Source organism: Vulpes lagopus, chromosome 7, assembly GCF_018345385.1.
Source record: "Vulpes lagopus strain Blue_001 chromosome 7, ASM1834538v1, whole genome shotgun sequence".
Taxonomy (NCBI): Eukaryota; Metazoa; Chordata; class Mammalia; order Carnivora; family Canidae; genus Vulpes; species Vulpes lagopus.
The window spans coordinates 2,341,716-2,360,997 of record NC_054830.1 but is presented as its reverse complement, the minus strand read 5'-3'; the positions used below and the strand labels follow the sequence as shown (position 1 = coordinate 2,360,997).

Here is a 19,282-nt window from a genome sequence, read left to right as displayed (position 1 = left end):
ACCTAGAACAGTGCCCCAGGAGCTGCTCAATCCGCATTTGCCGAATAAGCAAATGTGTGAAATACAGTAAATTTCTCAGAGGCAAGTGCTTTGGAAAACAGCCTAGCAGTTCCTCAAAACATTAAACATGAAGTTACCAGGTGATCCAGAAACCCCCTTCCTAGAGGTGAATTCAAGAGAATGGACAACACATGTCTACGCAGGAACTTGTCCACAAATGTTCACAGCAACATGATTCAGAATGGCCGAAAAGTAGAAATAACTCCAATGCCCATCAGTTGATTAACAAACAAAATGTGGTCCATTCATCTAATAGAATATCACTGGCCATAAAAAAGAAACAAATAAGGGGATAAGGGGCGCCTGGCTGGCTCAGTCAGAGGAGCCTGTGACTCTTGATCTCCGGGTCATGAGTTCAAGCCCCACGTTAGATGTAGAGATCACGAAGATAAACTTTAAAAAAAAAAAAAAAAAGGAATAAATTGCTGATTCATGCTACAACGGGGGGGTGAACTTTGAAAACATGATGCTCAGTGAAAGACGCCGGTCACAAAAGACCACAAGTGTGTGGCTCCATTCATACAAAATGTCCAGAACAGGCAAATAAATCCGCAGAGACGGAAAGTTAGTGGATGCCTGAGGCTGGGGAATTCGCGGGGACAGGCAATGGGGGAGAAGCTGCTAATGGGCATGGAGTTCCTTTTTGAGTGATCAAAATGTTCTAAAATTAGACCGCGGTGATGGTTGCATAACTCTAAATATACTAAAAACCTCAGAATGCCACACTTTAAATGGGTGCATTGTATGGTATGTGAATCAAAGCCCCGCACAACCTGCTTCCCTAAGAGGCAGCCCTGGGCCGAGTGGGATGAGCGTGCCCTGGAATTTTGACGGATCCAGATTCCAGACCCTGCTCTACTGCTTCTTGGGACACACCACCCTCGCCTCCCTCCGCTGCCTTAAACAAAAACCTAGGTGAGAAGTCCAGGCAGGAAGATGGGGAACCCCGCCTCTTTGGCTTGATTGACAAGGGGTTGCCTTAGAAACTGTCCTCCCCGCCCCCCAAGGTACCACCCAAGGAATTCAGGGTCATCCTGCAGGTCAGAAAGAAATGATATCTTTTGAGGTTGGTTTTCTTTTTTAAAGATTTTATTTATTTATTTGTTTGTTTATTTATATATTTATTTATTTATTTATTTATTTATTTATGAAAGACACAGAGAGAGAGGCAGAGGCACAGCAGAGGGAGAAGCAGGCCCCATGCAGGGAGCCGCACGCGGGACTCTATCCTGGGACTCCAGGATCATGTCCTGGGCGGAAGGCAGGGGCTAAACCGCTGAGTCACCCACAGATTCCACCCCCCCTTTTTTTAAGAATATTTATTTATTTTACAGAGAGAGCAAGCAGGGAGGGAGCAGAGGGAGAGGGAGATGATTTCCAGTGGACTCCGCGCAGAGCCTGCCGCCAGAAGAGGGGCCTGTCCCGGCAGCCGGGAGTCCCACGCCTAACGGACTGAGCCACCCAGGCGCCCCTGAGGTTGATTTTGAAAGCAATTTGTAGCTCCTGGGGATCAAGAAAAAGATCTTGCTGCATGGATATTCTCTAGAAAAAATAAGGGTTTCCAGTCCAAACTGCATTGGATTCCGTCCAATTCATGCAGCCCGTACACACCCACACCCCCAAACAAGCGACACACAAGCAGCAGTGTTCGTACTATAATTTGACTTTACATCCTTCGTGATTTATCTGACAGCAGGTCCTTTCTGCCCTGAAATTATAAATCATTTTTTCTTTCTTTTTTTTCAGTAGGCTTCACGCTCGAACTCATGACCCCAAGATCAAGAGTCGTGTGTCCAATAACTGAAGCAGCGAGGCGCCCCTTATTTTTTCTTAGCTACAGAAAGGTCTCTCAGTACTTAGGCCTCGGTAGGGGCGCCGGGGTGGTTCAGCTGGGTCAGCCACCCACTCTTGGTTTAGGTCAGGCCATGATCTCAGGTCATGATCTCAGGGTCACGAGACTGAGCCCCATGAAGGGCTGTGCAGTCAGCATCGAGTCACTTGGGATACTCTCTCTCCCCACTTGCGCTCTCTTTCTCTAAAATAAATAAATAAAGTCTTAAAAAAAAAAACCAACCCACCTAGCTCTCCTTAAAAGCAGGAACCACAGCTGTCTAAAATAATAAATTTCATGTTAGTTTCTTTCTTTTCCTTTCTCTTTTTTCAGATTTATTTATTCATGATAGAGAGGGAGAGAGAGAGGCAGAGACACAGGCAGAGGGAGGAGCAGGCTCCATGCAGGGAGCCCGACGCGGGACTCGATCCCGGGGGATCAGGCCCTGGGCCCAAGGCAGGTGCCCAACCGGTGAGCCATCCGGGCGTCCCAACCTGTTACACTTAATAGAACATTTCCTACCCACACGCGTGCACACGTGTGCGCACACTGCTGGAGCCGCAGAAACAAAGCACCGCAAACCCGGGCCTTACACAACAGACAGGTACTGGGCCGGGGGCCAGGGCCTGGAGGTGCACCTGCAGGGCTTGGGCAGAGCTGGTCCCCTCTGCGGCCCCAGGGACACTGTCCCCGGCTCTCCCCGCTTCCCAGGGTCTGCTCGCTGGCCGTCCAGGGTGCTCCACGGCCTGTCCAAGCGGCGCCCAGACCTCCCTGCCTTCATGGTCACTTGGCTTCTCCCCGTGTGTCGGTGTCCATCCTTCCCTTGTGACCGGGTCCACTCGGGACCCTGCAGAGTGACATCATCTTAACTCACCACATCTGCAATCGCCCTATTTCCAAACAAGGGTGTATTTCCAGATCCTGGGGGTTGGGACTTCCAGATGGAAATCTGGGATGGGGGGTAGGGAGGTGGCAGGGGAGAGGACGCAAGGGAAACACAAGTCACGCACACACACGTGTTTCTGTACAGATGAGAGGCCATCCTTTGTGTTTGTGATCAGACTGTCCTCGTGCTGTAAACACCAGCCCTGGGTTGCGGTGTCCCCCACTGAAATGTTTAATGCTTATTTGCCAACACGGGGTAGGATCAGGGTGCGGGGGCGTCTGGGGGGCTCCGTGGTGGAGCGTCTGCCTTGGGCCCAGGGCGTGATCCCCGGGTCCTGGGATCGAGTCTTGCATCAGGCTCCCCGCAGGGAGTCTGCTTCTCCCCCTGCCTGTGTCTCTCCCTCTCTCTGTGTCTCTCATGAATAATTAAAATATTTTATTTTATTTTAAATTTTATTTTATTTTATTTTTTATTTATTTATGATAGTCAGAGAGAGAGAGAGCGAGGGAGAGGCAGAGACACAGGCAGATGGAGAAGCAGGCTCCATGCACCGGGAGCCCGACGTGGGACTCGATCCCGGGTCTCCAGGATCGCGCCCCGGGCCAAAGGCAGGCGCCAAACCGCTGCGCCACCCGGGGATCCCTTAAAATATTTTTTAAAAGAAAAAAATGAATCAGGGTGTAGTTAGCGCTGCTGGGAGACCTGGGCCACCCTCGGGATGTTTGAGGGACACCTTTAGCACGAGGGGCTGCTGTGATGGGCGATGGAGGGCTGAGGTCTCAGCCGCCAGAAAGAAGGGGTGGGGGGCGGGGGACCCTCGGAAGGTCAGGGAGGTGGCCCTGAGTCCTTGGTGTGTGACTCGAGCTGTTTACCGAAGCCGCCTGCACCTCGGTCCAGCGCTCCCAGAACGGGACGGTGACTGTGTCAGGACGTCGAGGGGTTAAGGAGCTTAATTCATGTTCTGCCTTAGAACTGGGCCTGGCGCTCAGCCTCCAGGCCCAGTGGACTGAACGTGTTCGCTGGTTTGGTCCCCGTTGTCCGTGCAGCTGCAGAAACAGCCCCCCCCCCCGCCGGCAACGGAGAATTTTCTAGTAGGGTGGTTGCCACCCAGGGTGACTCAGGGCACCCTGCACGATGCCTAGAAACATCTTTGGCTGTGACGACCTGCGGTGGGGGGTGCCCCTGGCGTCTACTGGGTGGGGGCCAGCGATGCTGGGATGCACAGGACAGCCCCCCGCAGCCCCACAGGATGATCTGGAGCCATGTGTTGTGCCCGGGCTGGCGAACCCCGATCTCCAGGCTGAACACCAACCCTGTGACCCTATCCCGCAGTGCTACAGTCGTGCCCACTTTACAGAAAGGAAAACTGAGGCTTTGGAGCTTTCCTGAGACTGGGTTTGATCTTGGCTGTGGGCCCCACCCCCACAGCCACCCTGGGATCTTATGGAAGTTGGCCAAGGTCCCAGGCGGCTTCTAGCAACCTCCACCGGTCCCCTTCCCACCCCCCATCCTCCCCTACCCCCCGCTCCTCGTCACGGGGTGGGGGCTGGTCTGGGAGAGGATCAAAGCAAACCCCCCTCCCTACCTGCAGCTGGACCGTGGCCAGGAGGACATCCGATCTCCAGCAGGGGCGGGGGGGGGGGGGGTGCCGCTGGACGCTCTGGGCACATCCGAGCCCGTCCGGATCTCTCTGGACCCTGAGCCTGTCTCCGTCCTGTCCCGAGGGCCTGCTTTCTCACATCCTCCTTGAGGCAGGACCTTCTCTGATCTTCCCCTGCCAGCCTCACCCCTGCCTCAACCCCAGCAGCCAAAGGCCTGCTTAGGAGCAGACGCCCTCGTCCCCACCCAGACTATATGGGACCCCCCTCCCCCCCAGGTCCTCTCAAAACCCCGCCGTGGCTCCCCAGTGCCCCGGAGGAACGCCCAGACTCGGGCTGCCACTCAGCGTCTGACGCCTCCAGCACCAGCACCGGCCACAGGGGGGCCGACTGGGGGCCTCAGTCTTTGGGGCTCAGCCTGAGGCCAGATCCAGCAGATGAATGAGTCCGGGAAGGAAGGTTGGAGGGAAGGAAGGAAGGACACAGCTAGGGGCTGCCTTGTTCTTGCCGCACCCCCACACCCCCGCCCCGTCCCTGCCAAGGTCCAGGCCCAGGAATAGCCTGCGGCTCCCCTGGGAGGAAAACCCAGAGATGTGTTGGTGCTTCTGCCAAACGCCCCCTGCTCCGCTCCTCGTGCTGCACCTGCTCCAGGGGGTGCGGGCTGAGCCCTGTGCGTTCCTGACCCGCAGGGGAGGCCGGTCAGAGCGGACTCCAGGCACCTTTCTCTCCAGGTGGGGCCCCACCAGCAAATAAAGAGCTCAAAGACGCTGCGGATCACGCGGGGAGCTGAGCTTGGGTCCTGAATCTGCCTCTTGTTAGCCGCGTGCCCTCTGGCCAGGGACTTCTGTAAGAGCCTGTTCTCTCTGTAAAATGGGTAAGAAGGAGTGTAGGATCCCCCAGGGATGTGGGATGAAAGGAGATGAGAAACTGTAAATACAAAGCTTAGGTGAGGGGCGCCTGGCTGGCTCAGAAACAGAGCGTGTGACTCTGGATCTCGTGTGACTCTTGATCTCAGGGTCGTGAGTTCGAGCCCCACGTTGGGGGTGGAGGGGCCTTAAATCAACAAATAACTTTTTATTTATTTATATTTAAGATTTTATTTATTTATTCATGAGAGACAGACAGAGAGGGAGAGAGGCAGAGACACAGGCAGAGGGAGAAGCAGGCTCCATGCAGGGAGCCCGACGTGGGACTTGATCCGGGGTCTCTAGAATCAGGCCCTAGGCTGAAGGTGGCGCTAAACCGCTGGGCCACCAGGGCTGCCCCCAACAAATAACTTTTTAAAAACATTTTAAAGAAGTGTAGGCAAGTATTTTTTAAAAGTAGTGTAAAGCTGAGGCTGAGAATGTCTTTTTTTTTTTTTTAGAATGTCTTTAAGTCATCTCTCATTCCCCTGGAGAACCGGGCGGGAGCATGGCCTCTGGGGAGGAAAGAATTTAGATTCTTGTCTCTCCTTATCGGTTTATCTCCTCCAAATTGGTGACCCCTTATCTCCCCGCTGCCCCCTCCACCACTAGGTTATCTTGAGTCCCTATTACCCCATCCACACCCATTTTGGGGGCTCCTTTTCATAAAACAGTGGGTACTGTGGTGGGTGGCCTGCGTCAGTGTGGGGGTCTGGACTGGGACACCCCCCCTTCGTGGGCTGCCTGGGCCCCTGGTTGGTCAGCGGGTTCCTGTCTGTTTCTGAACTTCGGAATCTCTGCCTCCGGGTCCAGCATACGGTCATTCGACAGATGTTTCTTGAGCTCCTACTATGTGCCAGGCGTCGCTGGAGACAGCACAGTGACCGACAGGGCTCCGGCCCCTGCCTTCACGGTCATAGTTCAGTGGGGGACACAGCTACAGCTGGGGTGGCCAGATGGGAGCAGATGTCAGGGTTATGATGGGGAGGGGCGGCCCAGAGTACTGTAGAGGTGACCGGGGTGAGGGGGGGTGGCTGAGAAACCTTTCTGCCTAAGACTATTAAGAGCTAACAATTATGTCACTTAAAAAAAAAAAAAAGATTTTATTTTATTTTTTTAAAAAGTAATCTCTAGGCGAACGTGGGGCTGAGATCAAGGGTGGTTCCCTGTATGGGCCGAGCCAGCCAGGCGCCCCTGTAGGACTTGTGTGCATGACGCCCAGCCCAGATCTGGGGAGACGAGACCCGCAGAGTTGCAGGGCGTGTCCGAGCTGGAACAGCGGGTGGCAGCGGGGCTGGGTTTGGCCCCAAGCGTCTGGCTCCGGGGTGCAGGTGTCAAACCGCTGCTGGAGGAGGCCCGGGGTGGGGTGGGGTGACGACTGCGTGCACCGCTGGGAGGAACTTGCCCCTCCGGGAGGCCCGTCGGAGGAGTGGGGAGGAGCTCGGAGCGCAGGCCCGGGGGCGCCGCGTGCACCTGACTCGCTGAGCCCCGCGCGCCCTCCCCGCGCTCCGGCGCCCGCTTCCCTCCGGGCCTGGGGAGAGGACCCACGTGGGCATCTGGCTCACAGTCAGCGCTCATTAAACGCCAGCTGGTGTTATTATGATGATTACCCCCATTATTATCCTTAATAAACTAATTAATTAGAACTAATGCGCCCTCTCCGCGTCCGACTGGGCCTCTCCGGGAAGTCACTGGACCAAGGAGGGGCAGCTCCACGCAGAATCCGCCGGCAGCCCCCCGCCCACCCTCCACGCCCCCGGCCCCCCCCGTACCCCCGCCCCCGGCCCCACTCATTAGGCCTCGTGAAGCAGCGGGCGGGCTAGGGCGGCGCGGGCCCGAAGGCCGGAGTGTGGGTGTGGGCACCCCCTGCGCCGTCCCCCGCCCCTGGGGGCCCGCGAGCCCCACGGTGAGCCGTCGGGCGCTAGGACCGCCCCGCTCCGTCGGCGCAGGGCGTGGAGGCCGCGCTGGCCCCCCGAGGCCACGCCCCCTCTCCGGCGATTGGCTGCCGGGCTCCGGCGCGCCGCCCCGATTGGCGGAGGCGGCCGCCAGCATCCCCCGCCCCGCCCCGCCCCGCCCCGCCCCGCCCGGGCCTTAATGCGGGGTTCGGGGCCCGGCGGCCGCAGGCGCGCTCGGAGGGGCGGGCTTGGGCTTGGGCTTGGGCTTGGGCGGCGGCGGCGGCGGCGCGGGGAGAGCCGGGCGGGGACGGTGCGCCCCGGGGGTCGCGTCTGCCGCTCGCCAGACCGCCGGGCCCGGGTGCGGAGCGCGGCCATGGGCCCGGGGCCCCCGGCGGCCGGAGCGGCGGCGCCCCCGCGGCCACTGTCGCTGGCCGCGCGGCTGAGCTACGCGGTGGGCCACTTCCTCAATGACCTGTGCGCGTCCATGTGGTTCACCTACCTGCTGCTCTACCTGCACTCGGTGCGCGCCTACAGCTCGCGCGGCGCCGGCCTGCTGCTGCTGCTCGGCCAGGTGGCCGACGGGCTGTGCACGCCCCTCGTGGGCTACGAGGCCGACCGCGCCGCCGGCCGCTGCGTGCGCTGCGGGCCCCGGAAGGCCTGGCACCTGGTTGGTAAGTCGCGGCCGAGCCTCCCCCCCCCCCCCCCCCCGGGGCCTGCGCCGCCCCCCTCCGACTGCCTCCCGGGAGGCCCGAGCCTCCCCCGCCTGCCTACCCCAGGGCCTGCGCCGCCCCCCTCCGACTGCCCCAGGGCCTGAGCCTCCCCCCTCCGCCTGCCCCGGGCCTGAGCCTGACACCCGCCCCTGCCTGCCCCCTCTGCCTGCCAGCCTACCCCAGGGCCTGAGCCTCCCCCCTCCGCCTGCCCCGGGGCCTGAGCCTCCTCCCTCCACCTGTCCCAGGGCCTGAGCCTACACCACCCCCTGCCTCCCCCCTCTGCCTGCTCCGGGGCCTCAGCCTGACACCCCCCTCCCTGCCTGCCCCTCTGCCTGCCAGCCTACCCCAGGGCCTGAGCCTCCCCCCTCCGTCTGCCCCAGGGCCTGAGCCTCCCCTATCCGCCTGCCCCGGGGCCTGAGCCTGACACCCGCCCCTGCCTGCCCCCTCTGCCTGCCAGCCTACCCCAGGGCCTGAGCCTCCCCCCTCCGTCTGCCCCAGGGCCTGAGCCTCCTCCCTCCGCCTGTCCCAGGGCCTGAGCATCCCTCTCTGCCTACCCCCTCCGCCTGCCCCAGGGCCTGAGCCTCCTCCCTCCAGCTGCTCAGAAGCCCTCTTGCCCCATCCGTGACCTCCTCCGTCTGTCTGCCTAACTGCTCTGTGCTCCTTCTGTCTGTCACCTGACCGCTCATGTGACCCTCCAGTGGCACTTCCCTTTGTCTTTCTGTCTGACCCCGGTGGGCACCCTGAGCCCTCTCTGGATGCGGCCTGACTGCCTAGAGCCCCCTCCGTCAGTCTGCCTGGCCCAGCTTGAGTCTTCCATCTGTCTGTCGGGTGACTGCTCAGGGCAACTCCGTCTCCATGAGGGGCAGGCTGCCTAGAGCCCCGTCCATCAGTCTGTCCGTTTGTCTAGAGCACTGCTGCCCATGTTGTCTGCCCCATCGCAGGGAGGTTTAGGGGTGCTGCCCTGGGGAGCCAAGGCTTGGGGGCCAGGGGAGACCAGAGACATGGGGGTCGGTCCGGCCGCGGGGCGCACGGTGGTCCGGGGGAGCGGTCAGACCACCTCTGGTGGCGAGGGAGGCGGCAGGTCCCCCGGCAGCTGGCTGTCCTGCCTGGGGCGCACCCTTGATAAGGCCTGGCCCCCGCGTCCCCCCTCTGCCGCCGGGATGCTGGGCCTTGAGATTAGCCCCAGCCGCGGTCTCTGCTGTTCTTTCCCGGCGTCCCGGCGTTTGGGGCCACTGGCATCAGGGAGCAGGACGCCTGCCCGGTCCTGTGAATCCTGGGCAGCAGCTTCCAGAGTCCGGAGGGGCTGGCTGGTGGCTCCCTGGCCTTGGAGCGGTGACCGTGGCGGCGATCACCCCGGGTCCTCGTGAGCGCTACTTCTGCGGGGTGCAGCGCACCTCGGATCTCGGGGGTTGCGGCACGAAGGACACCAGGCTGTGCTGGGCGCTTGCGGCTGTAGCACCGGGAGGGAAGCAGGGGAGGTGGGGGACTCAGACGGGTGATCGCCTCCACCGAAAAAGGTGCCCCCCTTTGGGCTGATGTTGGGATTGTCTGCGGAGCTGAGCCCAGAGTCTCCAGTGACATTTGTTTTTGTTTTTTTTTTTAAAGATTTTATTTATTTATTCATGAGAGACACAGAGAGAGGCGGGACACAGGCCTAGGGAGAAGCAGGCTCCCTGCGGGGAGCCCCATGCGGGACTCGATCCTGGGACCCCGGGGCCTCGCCCTGGGCCCAAGGCAGATGCTCCACTGCCGAGCCCCCGGGCGCCCCTCCAGCGAGGTTTCGTTCCCGGTCGGTGAACTTGGGCGGGCGGATGGTGGGAGGTGGGGGTCTCTGCCGGGGGGAGGGGGGGGCCAGGCGCAGAGCCCGCTGTGGGAGGGCAGCCCTGGCAGCGAGTGTCGCGTGTGCTCCAGGCCTGATTGTGGGCTCCTTTGTGGGGGGCGTGGGGTTCAGTGACGGACCCCCAACCCCCCAGGAGGCATCGGAGCCCCCAGCAGAGGCAGAGGTTAGGCACCTTTGTGAATAAAGAAGCGAAGGCTTTGTGTTCATGTCCAACGGGCCCGGGGGATGGGGGCCCCAGCGGGCTCCAGGGCCCCCACTTGTGCCCCTTCTCTGCCTCAGAGGGAGCATGTGGGAGCCCCGGGAGGATCTGTGGGCAGAGGAAGCTGGGGCAGCCCCTCCTGATGCCTGATAAGGTGGCTTGAGTGAAAGTCACCTCGGAAACCGTGCCCGCTTCTTTCTTTTGGCCCCTGAGCCTCTGGGTGGCGGGTTCTCTTCCCCTTCGCCAGCTCCCTGGGCGCCCCCGCTCTAGCCCAGAGGGGACCCTCAGAGCCACACGTGGCTTCTCCCGTGGGGTCCCGGCTGGGGCATGTGGGTGGACAGTTTCCTAAGGGAGAGGTGTTGCTGTGAAGGATGAATAGGAGTGGGGGGGCGGGGGCTGTGACACCGTGGCCTGGAGGCCGCAGAGCTCCTGCCTCCAGAGTCAACGCCGGGTTCCTGCCCCCCCCCCCCCCCCAGCCTCCTCCCGGCAATGGTTAACCCGGCCCGGCCAGTGCCGGGGCGGATTCCAGCCAGGGCAGCACATTCTTCTGACCAGAGTCTACGCAGTCTGTACCCCCCCCACCGCGTGAGCTCAGGGTGCCCCTCCCGGGCCCCACTTCCAAGGAAATAGCAAGGAAGGGTGCTTTTGCTTTCATTTCCTCCTCCCGGGCGCGGAGGCGGCCCCAGGCCCGGGGGCGTGAGGTCCAGGGCCAGCTGGCAGGGCGGGCAGGGGATGGGGAGCGGGTGCTGGGTGGGGAGGGGCGGGCCCGGAGCGGGGAGGATGGGAGGCCACCTCTGGGTGCTCTAAGTACCTACTTACTCATCCCGGAGATGCGCGCCAGGCTCCGTGCCGGTGGCCTGGGCCCCAGCATGGACCCGGAGAGACCTAGTGCCCACGCTCCCGGAGCCTGACCCTGTGGGGGAGGTGGCCAGGAAACAAGCAGAGACAAAAGCGCCCCTGTGTGCGCTAAGCCACGAGAGAAGCGAGCGACGAGCAGTGTCTAGAGGGATTGGCGGGGAGGGGACAGCTGGTGACCGCGTTGGTGGGGGCCAGCTTTGAGGAGGTGGCATTGGAGTTGAGTCCCGAGACGGGAAGACTCAGCCTCCCTAGGATGTGAGGGGAATGAGGGGCACAGCTATGCAAAGGCCCTGGGGCAGGACGGAGCCTGGCCTGGGGGGTGGCGGGGTGGGCGGGTCCCGCAGGGCCTGTTGGCTGCGCCTGTGGACTTGGGCTTCCGAGGTCCTGGGTTTTCCGGGGAAGAGACCTCCTTATGAGCTGGTGGCGACCCTGGGGCACAGGGGGGGCAGGGTTAGGCGTCACCCCGCCTGGCTGCACCTGGCCGCCTGACTGCTGGGAACGCGGCGGGACGCTGGGCGGGACCTGGGGAAAGGCCCCATGGGGCCGGGGATGGGGGCTTGTGGGCAAAGAGGGTGTGTGCGGCCTCTGGGGACCCTGCGTGACCTTTCAACCTGGTATGTGGCCGTGGGCACCCTGCTCCGTTTCCCCACCTGTCACCCTCCTGTTTCCTTCCTGCTGGGGGGCCCGAGGCTGGCAGGGGAGGCCCCGTTTTGTCCTTCCCTATCGCTCGGCGTACGTCCTGGCCCTGTCCTTTGTCTGGCGGCAGCGCACGACCTGGGACCAGGACACCGTTGTGTGCCTCAGTTTCCCCGGCAGACACTGGGGGCACGTAGCAGGTGGAGGCCGGGCCCTGCGGGGTGACCTGCCCGCTCTCTGCTCATCCACAGGCACCGTCTGTGTCCTGCTGTCCTTCCCCTTCATCTTCAGCCCGTGTCTGGGCTGCGGGCCAGCCACCCCCGAGTGGGCCGCCCTCCTCTACTACGGACCTTTCATTGTCATCTTCCAGTTCGGCTGGGCCGCCACGCAGATCGCCCACCTCAGCCTCATCCCGGAGCTCGCCACCAATGACCACGAGAAGGTGGAGCTCACGGCCCTCAGGTACGCGCCAGGCCGGGCCGCTTAGCCGTGTTTTTCTTTAAGGTTGATTTATTAGAGAGCGTGGGGGGAGGGGGAGAGGGAGGGAATCTCACAGCCTCGACCCCGTCCTTGTGACTCGAGCTGAGCCGATATCACTGGTGGACGCTCGACCGAGGCGCCCCACCACTTAGCTGGGGTGGTGGTCTGTCCGGAGGCTTCCGTCAGGGCCCTGGCTGGGGCTGGGGCCTCCGCCGAGGCTTAGGGTCTTCTGAGGATCTCCTGATTAGGTCTGGCTCACCCAGGATAACCTCCCTTCGTTATATCCATAGACTCCCTTTACTTTTGTCACCAAACGCTGCTTCATCGTGGGAGCGACGTCCCATATTCACAGGCCCCCTCCCCAAGGGGAGGGACTAGGTGGGGTGGGACAGGGCCATCTTGGCATCCTGGCTGCCACACGTGCATACAGCTGCTCATCTGTTGACTTGCTTGGGGCACTAATGGAAGTTCTCCTGGATACGGTGCTAACAGGAGCATTTATGGAGCGCTTGCTGTGTGCAGGCACAGATCCAGGCCCTTCACCTGCATTATCTTTAATCTTCCTAGAGGGTCACGTGCCCCCGCGAGGGTGTGGGCAGAGCATGTCCCTGGGGGAGGGCCGCAGCAGGAGAGGCTGGCAAGGATGGAGTTGCAGGGAGAGGGCCAGCACCGGGGGCAGCGGCCGGTGTGGCTGGAGCTCAGGGAAGGGCTGGCCGCCTCGAGGGCACCTGCTATGTGGTAGCGTCTTCGAGGGCCTCGCTCTGCCATCTCGGCCCGTTTGGCCCCCAGCGCTGCCAGCCTGGCTTCCTCCCAACCCCGCCGTTGAGTTCCGCATTCGGGGTTGCCCAATGCCCAGTCCCCGAGGGCCCCAGCCGGCAGGACGGGTGTTGCTGAGACCGGGCTCTGGGGCGCCTCCTACCTGCAGGCGCTTTCCTACCAGCCTTGCAGCCTCTTCACTCCGATCCCTGGGGTATTCTTGTTCTCACTTTCAGAAAGGGAAACTGAGTCCTGGTGTGAGATCCGGGGGCTCTGCCCCCACACCCCAAGCCCTCAGAGGGATGCTGCTCTATGGCTATAGGCAGGAGGGGCCCCACATGCTCCGAGACCACGGAGCCCCGGCCCCGTCCAGGCCCAGGATCTGGGAACCCATCCCAGTCCCCTTCTGAGCATCTCCGGTCTTGGCCGCATCAGTCGCGGCCTGGGCAGCGGGTCGCACAGCAGAGTCGTGCGTCCGATGTCCGTCATCAGATGGTGTGGGGCCAAGGCCTTCCCGGCCACGTGCTGAAGCGTCGCCCGCCTCCGCAGGTATGCCTTCACCGTGGTGGCCAACATCACCGTGTACGCTGCCGCCTGGTTCCTGCTCCACCTGCAGGGCTCTCCGAACGTGGAGATGGCCCGGGATGCCAGTGACCAGCTGGGGATCCAGGACGTGCAGGTGTTCCAGGTGAGCCGGGCCCGGGAGGGACGCCCCGGTGGCCCCGAGCCTGGGGCCCGGGCTGAGAGCGCTGCCGCTGACCCCTCTCCCGCCTGGCCTCCAGAACCTCTCCCTGTTGGTGATAGGAGTTGGAGCCGTCTTCTCGCTGCTGTTCCACCTGGGCACCAGGGAGGGGCGCCGGCCTCAGGCGGAGGAGCCGGACGAGAACCGCCCGCTGCTGGCGCCCACTACTGCCCGGCCCCTGCTGCTCTGGAGACACTGGCTGCGGGAGCCCGCCTTCTATCAGGTGCGCTGGGGGGGCACGGGGCCCACCGTCCCTCCGCCGTCCTCCGCCGCCACGGCGCTCCCGGAGGCCCCTCGTCCCCGGCCGCCGGGGACAGAGGCGGCCCGACCCGAGCCCTCGCCCGCCCGCCCGCAGGTGGGCCTGCTGTACATGAGCACGAGGCTCATCGTGAACCTGTCGCAGACGTACATAGCCATGTACCTCACCTACTCGCTCAGCCTGCCCAAGGTGAGCGGGGCGGGGCGGGGCGGGGCGGGGGCCCGGGCGCACAGGGCGGGGGCCCCGCTGATGAGCCCACGCTCGCTCTGCCCCCGCAGAAGTTCATCGCCACCATCCCGCTGGTGATGTACCTCAGTGGCTTCTGCTCGTCCTTCCTCATGAAGCCCGTCAACAAGTGCATCGGGAGGAACGTGAGTGGGCAGGGCTGCGGGCGGGGGCCGGGAGGACCCCACAGCCGAGCGCCGGCTCCCCGAGGGAGCTCGAGCACCCCGTGCCACGCGGGGCGCCGCCAGTGGGGCGGGGGGACCTGAGCCCGGGCCAGCGCGGTTCGGGACCTCGACGTTGCGCCGCGTGTGGCTGCAGCTGGCTCCGGCCCAGGGCCAGCTCCGTGGCGCTTGGCAGCCCGGCCTCGCGGCCCTCCGACTCCGAGCCAGGGGTGCTCGCAGACGGGCGGGCTGGCGCCCCGGGTGAGGGGCTCTGACGCGGCGCTCCCCCGCAGCTGACCTACTTTACGGGCCTCCTGGTGGTCCTGGCTTTCGCGGCCTGGGTGGCGCTGGCGGACAGGCTGGGCATGGCCGTGTACGCGGCGGCGGTGCTGCTCGGCGCGGGCTGCGCCACCATCCTCGTCACCTCGCTGGCCATGACGGCCGACCTCATCGGCCCCCACACGGTGAGGCTGATGGTGTGGGCGGGGGCCGGGGGGCCGCGGCTGGGGCCGGGGGGCTGACCTCCCTGCTCGTGTACCCCAGCACAGCGGAGCCTTCGTGTACGGCGCCATGAGCTTCTCGGATAAAGTGGCCAACGGGCTGGCGGTCATGGCCATCCAGAGCCTGTATCCCTGCTCGTGAGTGCCATCCGCTCGTCTGTTCACTTAGGAAGAGTGTGCTGCGCGCGCTGGCGCCAGGCCCGCTCCAGGTCTGCCCGGCGAAACACCTGCTCGCTCCTTACCTGTGGCACCTGGCTGGCCTGCTCGGCAAGCGCTGTGTCTGTCGTGTGCCGGGGACACAGCGTACGCCCGCACTGGGGGAGTGGGGGTGGGCAGGGCAGGGCTGGGCAAAGCCAGAGCCTGTGTTCAGACCCTCAGAACCTACCTAGGGTTCCAGACCTAGATGGTTCTAGACTCCTGAGTTGGAGCCTCGTAGGAGCCTAGGATCTGGGAACACAAACCCATCCCCCAGTCCTCATAGATCTGGGGCAACGCCAGCCGCTTTAATAAGCATATAACTGTTATCTAAACCGGTGGCACGGGGGTGTAGAAAACATCACTTATGGAGGCCTGCCTGGGGCAAGAGGTCAGGGAGGGCTCCCTTGAGGAGGTGACATTGGACCTGAGACCAGTCAGGGAGTGCCAGGCAAACGCGCAGGAGCCACCAGTGCAAAGGTCCCGGGGCAGGACTGGGCTTGGCATTGGCAGGGAGGCCTCTGTGGCTAAAGGGGACAGGGCAGGTGTGCAAGGCCTGGGGGAGGGGGGCTGAGGGGGGTGGGAGCCCTCTGGTGGCCACTGTGGGGAGAACCCAGAGGAGGGGACTGGTGGTCTAGGCGGGCGATGATGGGGCTGGACCTGCGGGAGGCGGACGCTGGGAGAGGACTGGGCAGGAGGCCCAGGCTGGAGGCCGGACAGCTGGCGACTCACCTGCGTCTGCTCTGCCCTCCCCGCCCCCTCCCCCTCCCCCTAGCTTGGAGATTTGCTGCAGGGCCTGCATGGGCTTCTACCGCTGGGTGATGGTGGCCGCCACCGGCGGTGTGGGCGTGGCCGCCACCCTCTGTCTGTGCAGTCTCCTCATCTGGCCCATCCGCCTGCGGAGCTGTGAGTCCTCCCCGCCGTGCCCCCACTGGCCACGGGCTGCAGGGCTGGGCCAGGGACAGGCCCCGCCCTCCCTGACCACCCCCACCCCATTCTCTTGCAGGGGACCCTGGAGCCCAGCCCTGACACCCCACGGTCCCTGTCCTGTGCACATGCACGGTGCCCAGCTGAGGCCAGGAGCAGCCCCGTGCCACCCCGGCTGCCATCCCTGCTCCTCCATCCTTGCCTGGGCCTAACGGCACCAGGGCAGGCGGTCAGGATCCCACTGAGCTCGGCCCTCTGGAACCCGGGGCTGTGCCCAGCTCACCCCTCACCATGGGGTGTCCCACATGCTGCCAGGTCCCTCGATAACGGCGTGGTCACGGAGCTGGACTGGAGCCTCGGGCAGAGGTGGGAGGAGCAGGTCCCCTGCCCTGTGCCCAGGCCGCTGCTGACCACGAATAAAGAGCCACCCGTGGGTGAGGACTGTGGCCTCAGCTGTCTGCCTGGAGCCCAGAGTGGGGAGAGGGCAGCTGGTGGGTCCCAGAGTCTTGGTCACCAGGGTCTTGGTTAGTAGCTCCCTTTATCTGGCTGCCACTGGACCCCCCCCCCCCCCCCCCCCCCGTCCTCCCCACCACCCCAGTCCCCAGGGGGCAGATGCACAGGAGCGGGCTGGGGAGGGCTAGAGGCGCTGGGGTCCCTGTAGAGGGTGGCATCAGGCAGCATGAACTTTATCAGTGGATGGGTGTGTAGATGGGCGGGGGCCGCTGGTTGGTGGAGGGGCAGTAAGGCTCCAGGTCCCACTGCCGGTAGTTCTGGGTGGTGTAGCGCGGGCGCTGAGGCACCGACAGGTACGGCACATAGTCAGAGGCCGGCCCCGGTGGCTCCACCCCGTACCGGTGTCTGTTGAGCACTGTGGGGCCAGGACCCAGGTCACCTCCTGTCCCCTGGGCCGTGTGAACCCCAGCCCCGGTGGCCCAGCTCCCTCCGGCTGCCCCCACCCCCTCCTCACCGTACTCCTTGCCCCGGATGGGCCTGTCTTTCCAGAGCATGCTCCCCCACTGCGTGCTGGGGGCCCTGTACTGGGCAGGGATGATGGGGTCATGCCACGCGGTCTCCCGGAGGCACTGGGTATAGGCTGTGGGGGGAGGGGGCGGGAGGTCGTCTCTGGCCCTTGCCCCCGTCCCCCCCTCCCCCCCTCCCTGGGGCTGGCCTGGGGCTGGGGGCAGGCAGGGCTGAGCACTCACCCGAGGGCATGCTTCGCTCCCGGTGGCTGTGACATCCGTGCCAGCGGGCATAGGCCTCCCGGTACGGGCTGTCCGGGGCCCGCGGGAGCATGTACCAGGCCTCGCGGGAGTCCGAGTTGGTTAGGCCCGTGTACCACAGCTGGCCGGCCGCGTCACGTCCCAGGGGTGTGTACTTCCAGCGTGTTGCCTGCTTGATGGCCGGTGCCCAGCGGGGCCCCTCCAGGGACAGGTAGTCCTCACTAGGGGGTGAAGGCAGGGGGCAGGAGATAGAGGCTGAGCCTGTGGCCCTCCCCTGCATTGTAGGCACGCACACCGGGCTGGGGGGGCGGTGCTGAGCCCTGCAGCCCCCTCTCCTCTCCAGCCCTCCAGGACCCTCCCTAAACCTTTTCCTATTTTAGTGTTTTTGGCCTGTCCTCCCCACCCCATCCCGGGGACACGGGGTGGCAGGGGGGGCCCCTGTGCCAGGCGGCCTCCCGGACGAGGGGGATGTACAGAGGCCCTGGGAACAGGGAACGGTGTAAGGAACAGGGACACAGGCCAGAGCTGAACTGTAAAGGTTGAGGGGCCCCCCTGCTGGTGCAGTTGGGGTGGGGTGGGGAGGGGAGCTTGTGACTCCTCATCTCGGGGGTTGTGAGGTCAAGCCCTGTGTTGGGTGTAAAAATGACTTAAAAATAAAATAACTAAAAATCGGATTTCAATGTGGTAACATTAAAAACAAAAGCAGACGAAACCCAAAAAGTGGAAAAGAAAACCACAAAGCGAAAGACCCCTTCGAAGCTGCTGAGGCTGCAGGGAATCTCCTCCGGCAGCACCGCCGCCCAGGCCCAGGGCGAGGACGAGCCGGGCCTTGGCCCCGGGAGCTGCGGGCCAGGGGCTTCTCCCTGCATCCTGTTCTCGCCCCTCGGGACAGGGTCACATCACAGACTAGAAACCCCCTGGTGGGCTTGGGGACCTGATGGAGACAGGGTTTGCTGCTCAAAGGGCAGCTTCAGGGTCGCCTCGGGAACCCTGCCCCGTGAGCTCAACACTTCACAACTGAGGTGCAGTAAAACGCGGTGACAGCCAGCAGGTCTCTGTCAAATGTCGATGTAACAGATGAAGAGCACGTTGGAGCTGGGGAGAACCTCAAGCGAATGCCACTCTGGCCCACAACCCAGAGCCTTCCTGCCACTGGAAAGAGGTGACGGAACAGCCTGCCCTCACTAACCCTACCCCTTGCCGCGGCCCCAGCTCCCGGGCTTCCGGCGAGTTCTGTGCCTGCTCTCCAGTGGGCGCCCCTGTCTGCACAGGCGCACAGTGGAGCGGCCCAGGGGCACTACCCCCTCCCCTGGGTGGGAAGGGCCCCCAAGTCCACATCCGGCTGGTGTCTCAGAGCCACCCCGCTGGGAAGCAGGGTCCCAGCAGACACCATTGCTAAGCTGCGGGCACCTGGGGCTGGCCCCACCCGTGTGCAGGGCCTGGTGTCCTTGGACGGGGGAGCTTGGACACTGAGGACTGTGTCGCCAGGGCAGAGACTGGGGGGGATGCATCCCCAGGGGGCACCGAGGACTGCCAGGGAGGCACAGTGGAGCTGCTGCACTAGGCCCTGGAGGAACTGGCCTGCGGACCAGCTGGTCTCGGACTGCTGGCTTCCAGAACCAGGAGAGAACGCCTCTGGCTTCAGCCCCCAGCCTGGCGGTGTGTGCAGGCCGCTGCAGGAGACTCCCGGAGAGCCAGTCCTTTCTGCCAGCCCTGCCTGTACCCCCAGGGAGCGGCCAGGCTAGGACAGGGCAAGGGCACAGCACCGATGGGCCTTGACTGGAGTCAGTGACACTCAAGAACATCAGGCCTGACACACGGCGGTGGTGCATAGGGCCGTGCGGCCACTCACCTGGACAGCGGTGCTGGGAAGTCGGCTTCGAGGGTCCCCCGGGGGACGTAGGGCCGGGCTGCCTCCCGCTGTAGGGTCTGCATGTCTGCCTCTGGGTCCCCAGGGGCTCAAGCCTGCAAGGCCTGTAGGGCCATTGTTGACAGTGATAAAGGCCACCCTCGGTGTCCTGGCAACGCTACTGGCCAGCACTGGCCCCCATCCAGCCTGCTCCTCCCTCCCCCAGTGGACGGGGCTGGGCCAGGAGGGCCAGGTGAGCGGAGGCGCATGCCTGGGGTGGGGGTGGGGGTCTGTCCAGGAGCGAGCTGCTGGCCGTGAGGCCCCGGCTCCCTGTGCGCGACCCTGGGCTCCCACCTCCTCGGCTCCCGGCTGTGCCCCAGGCGCACCCTTCCAGAGCTCCCGCTGGGACCCCAGCTTCCGGCCCCCCTTCCTTGGGCCCTGTCCCTCATCTGCTTCTGAGACACTCAGCAAGATCCCCGGGCAGGCACGCACAGCAGCCCCATGCACAGTCCTCAACTGCATGATGACACAGACCATGTGTCCACCCACA

The 19,282-nt window shown here is 63.5% G+C and overlaps 2 protein-coding genes across 2 annotated transcripts; one reads left to right on the top strand and one right to left on the bottom strand.

The window, feature by feature from the left end:
* The first annotated feature begins 7,383 nt into the window (after nucleotides 1-7,383).
* MFSD12 (major facilitator superfamily domain containing 12) lies at nucleotides 7,384-16,101 on the top strand. Its single transcript, XM_041761428.1, has 10 exons — nucleotides 7,384-7,846; nucleotides 11,670-11,880; nucleotides 13,204-13,342; nucleotides 13,437-13,619; nucleotides 13,752-13,844; nucleotides 13,934-14,026; nucleotides 14,335-14,505; nucleotides 14,585-14,679; nucleotides 15,512-15,642; nucleotides 15,743-16,101. The coding sequence occupies exons 1-10, from the start codon at nucleotides 7,549-7,551 to the stop codon at nucleotides 15,763-15,765; spliced, it is 1,437 nt and encodes a 478-aa protein (XP_041617362.1). The 5' UTR covers nucleotides 7,384-7,548; the 3' UTR covers nucleotides 15,766-16,101.
* A 136-nt stretch (nucleotides 16,102-16,237) lies between these two features.
* C7H19orf71 (chromosome 7 C19orf71 homolog) lies at nucleotides 16,238-19,257 on the bottom strand. Its single transcript, XM_041761429.1, has 4 exons — nucleotides 18,736-19,257; nucleotides 16,866-17,104; nucleotides 16,631-16,756; nucleotides 16,238-16,531 (listed from the first exon to the last, which is right to left on the bottom strand). Exons 1-4 carry the CDS (start codon nucleotides 18,816-18,818, stop codon nucleotides 16,353-16,355), a joined length of 627 nt encoding a protein of 208 aa, XP_041617363.1. The 5' UTR covers nucleotides 18,819-19,257; the 3' UTR covers nucleotides 16,238-16,352.
* Nucleotides 19,258-19,282: the final 25 nt, after the last annotated feature.